Source organism: Pteropus medius, unplaced genomic scaffold (genome assembly GCF_902729225.1).
Source record: "Pteropus medius unplaced genomic scaffold, Ma_sr-lr_union100, whole genome shotgun sequence".
Classification (NCBI taxonomy): Eukaryota; Metazoa; Chordata; class Mammalia; order Chiroptera; family Pteropodidae; genus Pteropus; species Pteropus medius.
In genome coordinates, this window is record NW_024354390.1 from 93,200 (window position 1) to 107,094 (window position 13,895).

The 13,895-nt window shown below is 35.5% G+C and overlaps 1 protein-coding gene across 1 annotated transcript; it reads left to right on the top strand.

Annotated features, from left to right (window-relative positions):
• Nucleotides 1–12,484: 12,484 nt before the first annotated feature.
• On the top strand, nt 12,485–13,516 carry LOC120594192 (trace amine-associated receptor 7a-like). Its single transcript, XM_039852204.1, has one exon. The coding sequence runs from the start codon at nt 12,485–12,487 to the stop codon at nt 13,514–13,516; it is 1,032 nt and encodes a 343-aa protein (XP_039708138.1).
• Nucleotides 13,517–13,895: the final 379 nt, after the last annotated feature.

The window sequence follows — 13,895 nt, forward strand, 5'->3', positions numbered from 1 at the left end:
GCCAGGATTTTAAGATTGTTATTCTTATTTTGTTATGTTACTTTATTTTGAAATTAATTTATTCTATATTCACTTAATTTGCACCTTGTTTCAAAAATTATGGACAGGGACTTCAAGGATACACAAAAAACATAGCTTAAAAATGTGTTCAAAAAAAAAAAGAAAACTAAAATGAAGGAAATAAAATGAATCCAAGACAGAGGCTAGAAAATGTAGTAGGACCCACAAACTTGGTTCCAAAGCACAAAGAGAAACAATTATTTATGTAATTCACAGTGGATAAACCAAGTCAGTTATTTCAGAGCATTGTTCTTGGCAGTCAAACTGGAGGGTGCTGTATGTCCCATGAACAATAAATGGCTTGATTCTATTCTCTTAGCTTTTTCACAAGACAACATCAAGATTTTAAAAGTCCGGTTATCCTATTTGGGGCAGGAACAAATATACATCAAACATTTCTTGCTTGTTTCTTTAATTTCTAATTGATATAAATTAACATGAAGTGTTAGCACATAATTTCTATCACACAAATGTTTTGAATTGGTAAACCTATTCTAAGAGTGTATTCTTTCTGATTATACCATTCCTGTGAGAAATTCTTGTGAGAAATTCTTGTCTTTACTTGATTTTACAGATGATTAAAACCACCCCTGACTGCTTACTGTCACTGTACCCACAATTCTTCAGTTCTAACAGTGAATATCATCAACTTCTTTTGATACTAGAGGTTTCACTATAGTAACTTTTTCTAATCCTGTTTTGCAAGCTATAGAATAATCCTACTGCCTATTTTAAAGATAAAGAAGCTAAATCAAAGTATTTGAGAATTCTAATGAATATTATAAAGCTTCAGAATTCGAACCAGTACATTTGTATGATGGTGATTTTATATATTTATACTTGTCTTTCCTTTATTAGTAGCCTTTCTAATACTTTAGACAACTCATCGATTTTACTACTACCTTTCCTAGATAAACATACTAACCTGTCTAGTTTTATAAGTGTTGAAAACTCTCATTGTAGAAGACACAAGGTACTGTCCTCATTATTCTTTTCTGTGAACTACTCTGGTTGTGTGGGGACTAGTCTACAGGCCTTTGTTCAATGAACATTTATTGAGTGTTATCCGTATGCAAAACTTGAGCTCCAGATCTAGAAGTATCTAACAAGAAAAACAATTTAAATCTAATCATTATTTTTCTATGATTATGGGACACTCATTCTGTGCTTGGAAATGCCTTGCCTGCACTTAATCTTCAACACCCCTATGAGCAAGGGAATGTAATTACTTCTCTTTTAAAATGAGGAACCTTAGACATAAAGAAGTAAGTCACATGCCCAAGGTAGCATATTTGTTTAAAATACAACCAGTATAAATAGAAAGATTCATCCCTTCACAAAAGAGAATTGTCCTCTGGAAAGAGCCCCCTTTCTAACTGTAGGATATTGGTAGCTAAATTCAAGGGACAAAAAAATTTCCCAAATCAAAAATATTATGTTTCACATTCCCCTTGCTACTCGGTCATTGGAATGTGATGAAGGACACACAAAATATCAGTACTGAAAGAAACCTTTTAAATAATCTATCCTAAGCCATGCTTTTGTAGGTGCAAGCTATGGCTTAAGTACCCTGAGCAAGGTCAGACAACCAGAGTCTCATGAATTCATGTAGAGGGCTAGCCACACTGCAGTGGTGTCCATCTGTCCACAGGGCCTCGATGGGTCCATCCTCATCTCCTCCAATATCTGGTTGCAGCGTAATTTCTCTTTTCTGAGGATTTTGCCTAATTCTTCTCCGTTAGATCTGGCTTACCGGGTCCTATAGATTTATGGCCATCTATTTTATATATATATAAATTTCTGAAATAGCTTTCAGGAAGTTTATAGGATTTCAAATATAGTGATAATTTTAACTAGAATTACAATATCGGTTTTTAAAAAAAATCCCTCAGAACTTTAAAAGCATTTCTCCAATGGTTTCTAAGACCTAGTACTGATAAGAAGTGAGATGCTCGCAGGATGTTCATTCCTTTGTCTTAAATTAACTTCCTCCCTCTGGCCCCTGTCCTAAGAGCTTTTTAAAGTTTTCTCTCTATACTTGTCTGAATGTGTTCCCTGTGTGTTTTTCATTTGTCCTCTTTGCACTTGGTGGATACTTTTAATTGGAAGCCTTAGACCTTTCCTTAAGCCAGAAGGAACGTTCTGAACAATTGCTTTTGTTTTCTTCCTTTTACTCTCTGATTGCTCTTTCTGGGATTTAGAATTTCTCTCAAGCTCTATTCATGAGAATAGCTCTTACTGCTCTAATCACCTCCACTGTGTGTATTTTGGGTTGTATTTTTCTCCACTCTGTTTTTTAGTCAATTTAATCCCATGACTTTTTTTTTTTCCCCAGATATGGGACTTCAGATAAGATAAATAAAACTATGTGCTCAGTTATGTTAACAGGGTGGATCTTCAGACATAGATACCAATTGGACCATTCCAACTAGGAAAGTGTTGAAACGCTTAAATACAAGTTGGGAAATATATTATCCTGATCCCTGCAACCCTTTGTGACCTTATCTCTGGCTCCTCTTCCCAAACTCCAAGGGTTCCTCATGATCGGTTCAATTTAAACATCAATGCAAGGCAAAGGAGGGCACCTCCTGGGCCTGCTCTCTCTCTCAGCAAAGCATCCATTCTGATTGCTCATTGCCTACATTTTGCCACTTTGGTTTTGTTTTGTTTTGTTTGTTTTTAGTGCTCTGAAATATCAACCCTTAAAATAACTCAGAAATCAAGTGTTCATTTTTTTATGAGAAATTACCATCAAATTTATTTTTAGTCATGAAAGCTTAAATAGGGGACACTTAAGAATATATTCGAAACTACTAAATAATTATTTATCATTTATTTCATAAGAAATTAAGAGATTACTCAAAGTGTATGGTTAAATGGTGGGAAGTATTCCTCAAATTTTTCAGAAAAGCATGAAAATTGGGACTCTAGTCACCAGATTGGTCCTTCCTTGGGAATAATTGGCACTCTTGGCCCATTGAATATGCCACTAATTTTGGAAAACTCTGCACTGGTGCTTCACAAATGTAAAATGGCTTCGCTACGTTATGTACTAGTGCGTGCAGACTTGCTCTCTTGACTCTCCTGGTCCAACTTTTTAAAACACCGTGGGCTGATTGCATGGCTTTCCACGCAGTTTCTGGGATTTAAACCCATATCAAAGTGAATTCTAACTCAGATGAAAACTTTAAGGTTACATCAGGTTTAGAACTTTTATCTTTCCTATTCCAGTGAAAGCTATCCAAGCCTAGATTTTAGGGTAGGGTCCTATTGTGGGGTGGGAGATAAGTCTGCTTTTACAGTTCTTTTCCCTCTCTTCTTGTAACGACACTCACCCTCTATAATAGAATAGAAATGGAATATGGTGAATATTAATAGTGGGACAAAAGATTTCTCATGCCTAGTGGTATCATAGTAGACTTTGCACAATGCCCTGAATGTGACAGGCACCGAAATATAGGTGCTGTTAGGAGTTACATGTGTAACTCTCATGGGTGACTCATTTTGGGAAAGCCTACCCACTGCCTAGTTCTCTAATGTGGGTGAGTCATTGCAGTTGACCTCTTTCAACCTCTCTTTACAGTCTATGAGTAGAAAGCTTACAGGCTTTTGCTCCTGGAGTCCCATTGTCCAGGGGACCACTCCATTGATGAAGGTATTGGTGAGATGATTCAAGCTTGAGTCCCTCTTTAGATCTGCTTATTCAATTGTCTTACAGACCTGCTCTGTGTTTATGTTGAGCAGAGGCAAGAAGAATTGGAGAGAGATGGCTGGGAGGAGAATTGGGCCAGCAGGGGGAGAAGCCTATGCTGTCACTATTTCAAGTGCAAAGAGTCATTAATTCATGTGGGCTAATACACACATGGGAGCCAGTCAGGCTTGGCCTTTCTGCCTGGCCTTCCATTTTAGAGTACACAGAATGTCAGTAACACGTGGCATAGTACTTGAGGAAGATGTTGAAAAAGTCAATACAATGCTGATCACAAGATTAGGAACCTGGGCATGAAAATGTCTCCTGCAGAGATGCCTGAAGAACCCAAATAAGCACTGCATGACAGGGTCATTATAGGAAGGCTCACTATACAGTTCATGTAGGCATGACCGCCAAGTGAAGGTTGCAAGGAGACCAATTTTGGTATCAAATGATTATACTTCTTTTCTTCTACTCTCTCTTTCTCCCAGTGGAATAGAGCAGAAAGCAGAGTGAGATAAGGAAATGAAAAATCAAAACAAGCTCCTTCCCTAAAACCAGGCTTTTTAAGCTTAGACCGTGCTAGCACTGGGCACAATTAGATATAGACTGTAGTTCTTAAATGGAGCAGACCATAGTGAAAATATTTAACACTCAGAGTGACTGGGCAGCTCTGAGGTCTGCCTGAGATCTCATGAAGGGATGACAATGTCATATTTGCTCATTTGGAAACTGTGAATGGAGAAAAATTAATTTTGTGTTGTTTCTCACCACAATAAAAATATTCTATAAGTAGTTAACATATATTTCTAAAAAGTACTTGTTAAACACAATTGACTTATGTGAGAAGTAAAATAAGACCCGGCTCAGTTATGCAATCACTTGAAAATTTCCTTAGACTGTCAGTTAAATATATTGACTGTGTATTATCATTACTATCTGCTGTGCATTTACAGTTTAACACTTTGACTCTGCTTTGTGTTCAGGTGCTTCTTGCCTCTCATGCTGAGACAAGTGTATGAAACACTTCGCTCCCCTTGCTCTCATTAACAAAGGGCTGAGTTTGTCCACTGTAAGGACCGCAGAGATCATTAAGGCATCTTTCTGCAATGTCTGTCAGTCCATCATAATAAGTCCTACATCACACTCCCATACACTTGGGAGATGACTGATTTAATAGGCTTTTATTTTAGAACTGTTTTAGAGAAGGTAAAATTCGCAAGCTAAATGTTAAGTGCAGATATCAGACTGAAAACTTTAGATGACACAGGATAACAAAAGTTTGCCTCAGAAGCTGTCCTTGGTGGTAAAATCACAGACCCCTGAGAGACATGATTGCTACCTAATCTTGATCTGTAACTGTTGCAAATCCATTTACTCAAGGTGATCTAAGAGCAAGATAGGAAGTATCATATGTGTGAAAGAATTTTAAGGCCTTTGGAAGATGTTCCAATTTATATCTCAGCATGGGGCTAGTTATTCTTTATTGACTAACCTCAAATATGAAAGTAAAAAATAACTTAGATTTCTGTGAAGTTTTCATAGGTAGCAAAAAAGGTAGAAAAATGCAGGACAATCGTTTCATAACATATATTTGATATTAATTTCTCTATGTGGTTGATTTCTTGAATATCTACTTCCATTGGCTAATGTCAGGTTATTATCATTCATTACAGCTTCACTGTCTCTAATGTTTGGAGTTCATCAGATGCTGCTCTAGTGTGTTTTGACACATAGAAAATTGCTACCCACTGGCAATACATCACCTTTACTATTAAACATACAAGTGAGTCAGGACAGTAGTTCCTAAAATTTGGGGTTTCAGAAATAATAAATTTGGTTAAAAATTTGGGTAATCAATAAATAATAATCAAATTTTAACTTTACCAGTGAGGAAAATCAGAAATAGCAGCAGCAACAACAACTTCATGTACTTTACCAATATTTCATAAGAAAAGCATGCTTTAATATCTAGAGTATGGGAAAGACATTACTTAGCAAAAAAGGACAGTCTTGCAAAATGAATAAATCTTCTATTATGAAGCCCTTGTTTCATCATTCTTATTTTTCTCCTTTTTCTGACCTGTGAAAACTTTGCCACAGTCCAGTTTCTCAGACTGACAATTCCACACAACTGAGTTAAAATTTGAAGACAACAATGAAATGAATAAATACCAATAAATAACTTTAGAAATGTGTTTCTTTATGTGTAGGTTCTGTGCACCCACTAGGACCTGGCCTTCCCCTGAGGCCTCTGCTTCCCAGCAGGCAGAGTGACAAGGTGCCCATGCATCCCCCTTACTCCTCTTCATGACGTTAGACCATTCTCTCTCCTTCTTCCTTAAAACCCCTAATATCATCAGATTGTGTCACTCAGGCCTCTCTTCAATACTGTTAAACATCGACCACAGGGTCCTTCTTCCATCTTTCACCTTCATTTTAATACCCATCACTCTATTATTACCTCTACTACTACTTTCAATATCTACAGTATGTAAAATATAAACATTTGCTATGAGTGCTTTAGAAGTATCAGTTCCTTAAGTCATCATAATAACTCCCTGAAATAAGTAGTAGTATTATACCCCTGTCACAGCTGAGAATACTGAGTACTTGAGAGGTTAATAAGTTGGGGAGAACCTGGGTTGAACCCCAGGCAGACCGTCTCGAGTCCATGTTCTTGACCACGTGCTAGGCTGCCTCACAGGTTCTAGATTTCCTGTCCTTTGACAATATCACCTCCCACCCTACCCCAGTCTCTTATTCACATGGTCATAACCTAGGACTTGCAGTAAGCAGGACTACAAACTCTGATCTGAAATTTGGTCCTCTGGAAATCAGAACTTTTTTTACATTTTAAAAGGCTCATCCATGATATATTTTGAATATATCAATGAAGTGTGTGAAGCACTTGTAATCGACACATGGCTATCTCTGTATCAAAGTACCAATGTTCAGACAGTGGTAAGAAGTAACGCTAGAAATGAGCTCATGTCGGTGTTTGTCACCAAATTTATTAGGACACAAGCTTCCAGTGTTATAGCATTTGGAATTTCAGAATTTGGACTTATACTAAAACCTAAAATCTCTCCATTTTGTGTATTTGATCACCTTGCAGGCTCACTTGCTCTAGAAAGCCAACTACAAGTAACTTTTAAACTCTCACTTGTTGGATGTTGTAACTCTCCTCCTCACCAAGCTTAAATGCCAACACCAGTCATTCTAATCACTCCTTAGAAATTAAGTTGATTGGAAGAAATGATCAGTCACTTGTAATTTTTTCTGTTAATGATTACCATATTCTGTCTGTCTGTCTATTTATCATGTATTATCTACCCGATACTATACTATCTTACCGGTAGTTATATAGTACTCAGCTTTAACTGTACATTCGGTCCTTTTCCTATCTTTACTCACACAGTTCTATATGGTAGGTAATATTACTCCCATAATAAAAAGGAGTAATCTGAATCTGAGGGAAGTCAGTAAGTTGTCCAAAATTAATCCTCAGAGCTTTCAGAGTGGAACTCCTGTGCGACGATTCTCTAGAGACATTGCTTTTCTCTCTTAGAAGATGGGCTTGCCCTACAGCTTATACCCAACATATGTACTGACACTCTTTATCTCTTTTCAAGAAATAACATAAAGAGTAGGAAAAAGCACAAACGGAAGACGAAAGAATGACTTGATACCTCACATAGCTCCTGATACAGCAAATAATTAATATTAGAGAAGAGTTGGAGGATTTATAGATCTGCTGCAAATATTTACATTAAAAATACTTAACGTTAAGATATAATTCCTTAGATACTTTAATCACTTTCAGATATAGTCCCTAAAATATACTAATGAAGCTAGTTTTGCTTTATTAGATAAGAAAAAAATCTCAGGAATATATACTCAAAGAAAATAAAATGAGACACACAGACAGACCTAACTTCAATGCTCTGATAAGAATAGAGATGTGTACTGTAAGAGCTATTTTAATGTATTTATGTCATCACAAATATTAAAATAATAGAAATAAATTACAAAGTAAATTACCTCATACATATACACTGTACATTACACATAAATTTAGAGTTTTAAAGGCATATTGAAGTATATATATTTAGGGGTCATAATTACATACACTGTTTTACAATCTGGGCTAGAGATTTTTGGTTTTGTTGTTTTTAGTCACAAAACATATTGTGGTTGTTTTTCCATATCAATGTACACAAACTTTTTGGCAGTTTTTAATGGCTTCATAACATTCCCTTACATCGGAGAACATAATTTCTTTAATTTATTCTATATTGATGTAGGTTGTTTCCAGTTAATAATTAAGGTTTATACAATGAATGTCTTGGTCATGTTTGCTTCCTTGCCTGGCTCTTAGGATTACTTGGTGGAAATAGAAGTACAGAGTCACGCGACATGTATGATTTAAATATTTATACAAATATTTTAATCCATCCCGGAAAGGAGAAAGTAAAATATATTTTCCCTAGATCTATATGAGCATGTTCAACTCTCAGGGCAGTGCTCAGTTTCCCAGACTCTAGTTAACATCAAGTATTGTTGATCCTCCTAATATCTGCCAATTTGATATATCAAACTCTATTACATTTTAAAATTATTGTACAAATGGTATTTTAATGTATTTTTGGCCATTTGTAATTTTCCTCTGAAAAATGGCCTATTCGTGCATTTCGAGTAATGTTTATTGCTTTCTTACTATTTTGTAAAAAGCTTACACTTTTAAATCTATTAACTCTTTTTCATCATGTATACTACCAATGTGTCAGAAACCAGCCGACCAAGTCAAACCAGGTCCCTGAATGGGGGAGCGGGGACTGAGAAAAAAGAGAAGACAGACAGGGTGCAGGAGGGAGAACAGATCTCACAACTGTCTCTCCGAGTTTATTTCTTAGGCTCCTTTTTATACATATTCTGTTCCTTTGTGTGTCCCAAGATAACATAGTTAAAGTAACATCTTGAAGATCAAGGTACAATGGAAATTCTCTTCATACTTCTTGTTTCTAATCTTAATCTTCTTCCTCCTGGAATTCCTCAGAACCAGCTTTTTCCCTTTTACATGCAAGCAGGCCTCCTGAGATAATCCATGCACTCCTCTGAATTTGGGAGCTTCACTTAACCCTTTAGCTCCCTACACCAATGATTTTTCCCAAGTTTGTCTTTGTTTTCCTCTTAACATGACTGTTTTCTTTTGAAGTTTAAATATTTAAATTGAGTGCATAATTTTCTTTGAGTTTTCTATTATAATTATACCAGTGAAAAATTACAAAAGCTATATTTTCTCTAATTTTCTAACATCTGAAAGAAATCAGTTTTGGTTTTCTGAAATGAATGAAGCAAGATGCTTAATGACATAGTGTCCCAAGATTATATGACACATCAACATTTCTTGAAAAATCCATCTTTTTCCTATAACTTACGATACGTTGTAATTTTTATTTTGGACAATGTATAAACTATGGATAGTGTTACTAGAAACAAAAAAGACAGAAAATTGAAATCCATCATGCTCATAGGTAGAACAACACACCTCATGGAATAAGAAAACGATCATTCAAGGGACAATCTCTATTACAAAAATTGTACCATTTGCTCATGGTTCTTTCCATGATCACGAAATACGCTTCATGAAGCTTTCAATTTTGAGGTGGAAAAAAAACTTTAAAGAAGTACACAGAGAAATGGTTATATGAATACATATTGGAATAGTATTATAAAGGTGAAAGACAGTAGTTCGTGATAGTGAAAGAAGCAGCCAGACGGGAAAGTGTAGACAAAAATTTTCCAATAAAAAGGTTAAGACAAAAATGCTACTTTAATAGTTGTAAATTAATGACATAATATACATCAGGAAAAAATAAATGAGAATGAATAGAGCAGTAGCTAGGATTTTTAGACTTTTATCAGCAGATGAAAACAATGCGAAGAAATATTATGCCAGCAAGAAACAGAGACAGAGAAAGAAAGACAGAGATGAAAGCCTAGCTTCTTGTGGTCTGGAAGGAGGAGTGGGGTGGGAGACATGGAGCTTATTCCCAGAAGAATCTGGACAAACCCTAATCCCAATAAATGCCTTTATAAAACAAAGAGCTAGATATTTTTTTTTTTCCCCCAGCTTTTAGTTGGTTAAAGTAAATGTCTGGCAATTGCCTGTTGGTTTCCCAAATTATTTAACCAGCTTGATATTTCTGAAACCCAAGTTTTCTAAGAAACACAGTTCTCATCATTAATAATTTTAACATAAAGGTGGTATTTTAGGGGGTGGCTCCATAGTGTAGTTGTTATCATGTCTGCTTTAGGTTCAGAAGGTCTTGGGTTTGCATCCCAGGTGGAACCATGGACCATACCTCTGGCTGCGCGAGACACCAGGTGCACACCAGGAGCCTGTCGGAGCAGACGCCCTATCCTCAGAGATTCAGTTCTTAAGAAGAAATGGCAACAAGCAAAGGTCAGATGTGAAAATCAGGGTCGAAATTAAAGAGGGGGAAAAATTAAAGAAAATAAAATCTTCTAAGAAAATCATACGATCAGTTTAGACAATAATGCATTCACCGAAATATAGATAGAGAAGTTAATGATTAGAATAGAGTCCAGAAATAGAGACACACATATATGGTTGAATGGTTTTTGACAAAAGAACAAACATCATTTACTAGAGAAAGAACAGTCTTTTCAAGAAATGCTACTGGAATTACTGAATATCCAAATAACTTCTACCAATAATAAAAAATCTCACTCTCTCCATCGCAACATATAAAAAATTAATATGAAAAGAATCCTAGACCTACAAGAACTAAAATTATAAAAACTCTAGAAGAAGCAGGAAAAAAAATAGTTGTGACACAACAAATTTATAAGTTGGTCTTCATCAGAATTTAAACTTTCGACTTTTCAAAAAATACTCAATGAAATAAAGAGTCCAATATTCATAACACATATTTCTAAAGAACAGTTAACTCAATAATAAGAAAACTTTAAAATTCATTATAAATGGGCCAAATGTTCATGGACAGTTCACCAAAGTGGATACATTAAAGACCAGAGATAACATAAACAGATTCTCAACATCATTATTCCTAAATTCAAAAAGAAATCCTACTACACAGTATCTAAGATGGTTAAAATAAAAAGAAAGGACAGTGCCAAGTGTTGAACAGGACTTGAAGCAATTGGAACATATATAGATTGCTGGTGGGAGTACAAAATGGTGCAATTACTTTAGAAGACAGTTTGTAATTTCTCGTATAGTTAACCATACACTTCGCATATGATCCAGTAATTCTATTCCTAGATATTTCCAAAAAAAATAATAATAAGAAGAAGAACATATGTGTATGCAAAGAATTGTATACAATGCTCATACCAACACTTTTAATAATAGCCCTAAACTGAACACAAGTCCAAAATCCTATTAACAGGTACAAGGATAAAATAATTGTGGTATATTAATACGATGGAATACACTACAGCAATAATAAGGAATGAACTGCTAATATACCTAACAAATGCCACAGACACTGACCTGGGAGGAAGCAGCTTGTCACAGAAGAGTATGTAGTGTATGATGCTATTTAGATGAAATTTTTAGACCAGGGATAGAATGGGTATCAGAGATCACCCAGGATAGAAGAAGGGAAATATGGGAGGAGGTTGACTGCAAATGGGCTCAAATAAAATTGCTGAGGTGTTAGAAGTATTCCATACCTTGATTGTGGAGGTGGTTACGAATGTGGATACATTTATCATGTCTGTAACCTGAATAAAAAGAAATCTAACTATGAGCAGTGAATACACAATGCAATATATATATATATATATATGCATTATTCATAAATTGTACACCTGAAACTTACTGGATTTCATTAAGCAACATCACTATGAATAAATAGATAAATAAAGGAATGAATAAATAAAAAAATATAAAAAGATCATCCTCATATTTACCTAAAAAAAGTGTGAAATTTTCAAATATAAATTATACATTATATAAAAAAGGTGATTGTAAAAATGACCAGAAATCATTTATCAGAAAAATCTTTTCAGTAAAATCTTTTTAGTAAAAAGAAGTAAAAATAAAAAATATGGCTTTCAAATTTTAGAAATAGATTTTAAACTGAAGGAATATTTCTATTTCAATTTCTATTTCACGGAAAGGTCAAATGTCATCAAGATATTAGAAGGTCATATAATGCTTTTTAGCAAAAACATTATTGTTATTTAGTTTCTTTCCTTCTGCACATTGCACTATGGGGATTTAAGCTTAAGGGCTTTGGGTATTTGAAAATATTAAGCTCTACTTTCCTGAGGGGACAGAGTGTTTGGGGTGTAATTCTACCTCTAACAAATTAGGAAAAGAAAGCTAATAAAATATGGCATTTTTACATGCAGCATATAACAGCTCTTGGAAGACTACTACTTCTCAGATATGTACCGGCTAATGCAAAGAAAGATTTTTTTTTTTAATTTAAACAAAGAGAATTTAGATAATGATAAGAACTAACTACTTATTCAGTTGGAATAGATTTTATGAGATAAAGGTATGAATCAGTTTCTAAACATGAAAATAAGGATTTGTACTTACAAAGGAATAGGGTTAGAATGTACTGGCAATTACTGAAATATCGTAAATACCTCATTTTTAAGGATATTTTTAAATACCTTTTTAAAAAGTATTTAAAGATAATAACTTTCCCAGGTGTCAAAACGGAGAACATGGGCAGTGATTTGCCCCCTCCTGCAGCTGCTCAGCTCTGCTTCGAGAACCTGAATGGATCCTGTGTCAAAATTTCCTACTCGCCTGGACCCCGCCTGGTTCTGTACATAGGGTTCGGCTTTGGATCTTGGCTGGCTGTATTTGGAAACTTCTTGGTGATGATTTCGATTCTTCATTTCAAGCAGCTGCACTCTCCAACCAACCTTTTGATCGCTTCCCTGGCCTGTGCTGACTTTTTGGTGGGAGTGACTGTGATGCCCTTCAGTGCAGTGAGGTCCGTGGAAGGCTGCTGGTACTTTGGGGAGAGTTACTGTAAATTTCACTCTTGTTTTGATGGGTCATTCTGCTATGCTTCCATCTTCCACTTATGTTTCATTTCTCTGGATAGATATATTGCAGTCAGCGACCCTCTGCTCTATCCAACCAGATTCACCATATCTGTTTCTGGCATATGTATTGCCTTCTCCTGGCTCTTTTCCATTATTTATAATTTTACCCTTTTTAGCACAGGTACAAATGAAGTTGGGCTGGAGGAACTAGTCAGTGCTCTCACCTGTGTGGGAGGCTGTCAAGCTGCAGTGAATCAAAGTTGGGTATTGGTAAATTTTCTGTTATTTTTCATACCCTCGCTTGTGATGATCATTGTTTACTCCAAGATTTTCCTCATTGCTAAACAACAGGCTAGAAAACTGGAAAGTATGAGCAATAAAACTGTGGGATCATCAGATAGCTACAAAGACAGAGTGGCCAGGAGGGAGAGAAAAGCAGCAAGAACACTGGGCATCACAGTGATAGCATTTCTGGTTTCATGGTTGCCATACTTCATTGATTCAATAATTGATGCCTTCCTCGGTTTCATCACACCCACATATATTTTTGAAATATTAGCTTGGATTGCTTACTATAACTCAGCAATGAACCCCTTGATTTATGCTTTATTTTATCCTTGGTTTCGAAAAGCGCTGAAGCTAATCATCACTGGTCAAGTCTTAAGAGAAAATTCCTCAACGATAAATTTATTTTCTGAGTAGGTTTTGGTTTTACACTGGGAGGAGATTGAAAATAGATTCTCAATGGAGTCTCAATGGGGAAAATTGATCATAAATGTGAAAGATCTTCTTAGGTAAAATAATTAAATTATGCTTCAATTTTGACCCAAACACTTGAAATCAGGTACAATGTTCTTTGGTAAATATAACATTAAAATCTTATTGTAATGGAACGCATCCTTGGAGCCAGAAACGCCTGGATTGCAATACCATCTCTGACATTTAACACTGTGATCTTTGCTGCTTCGTTCTCTGGTCCTCATTATATTACCCTGGTTAATAACTCCTCTCTTGCAGTAGTCTTGAGAAAATGTAAAAGAATATATAAAGGATCTGGTATATACTCATCATCTAAATCCTG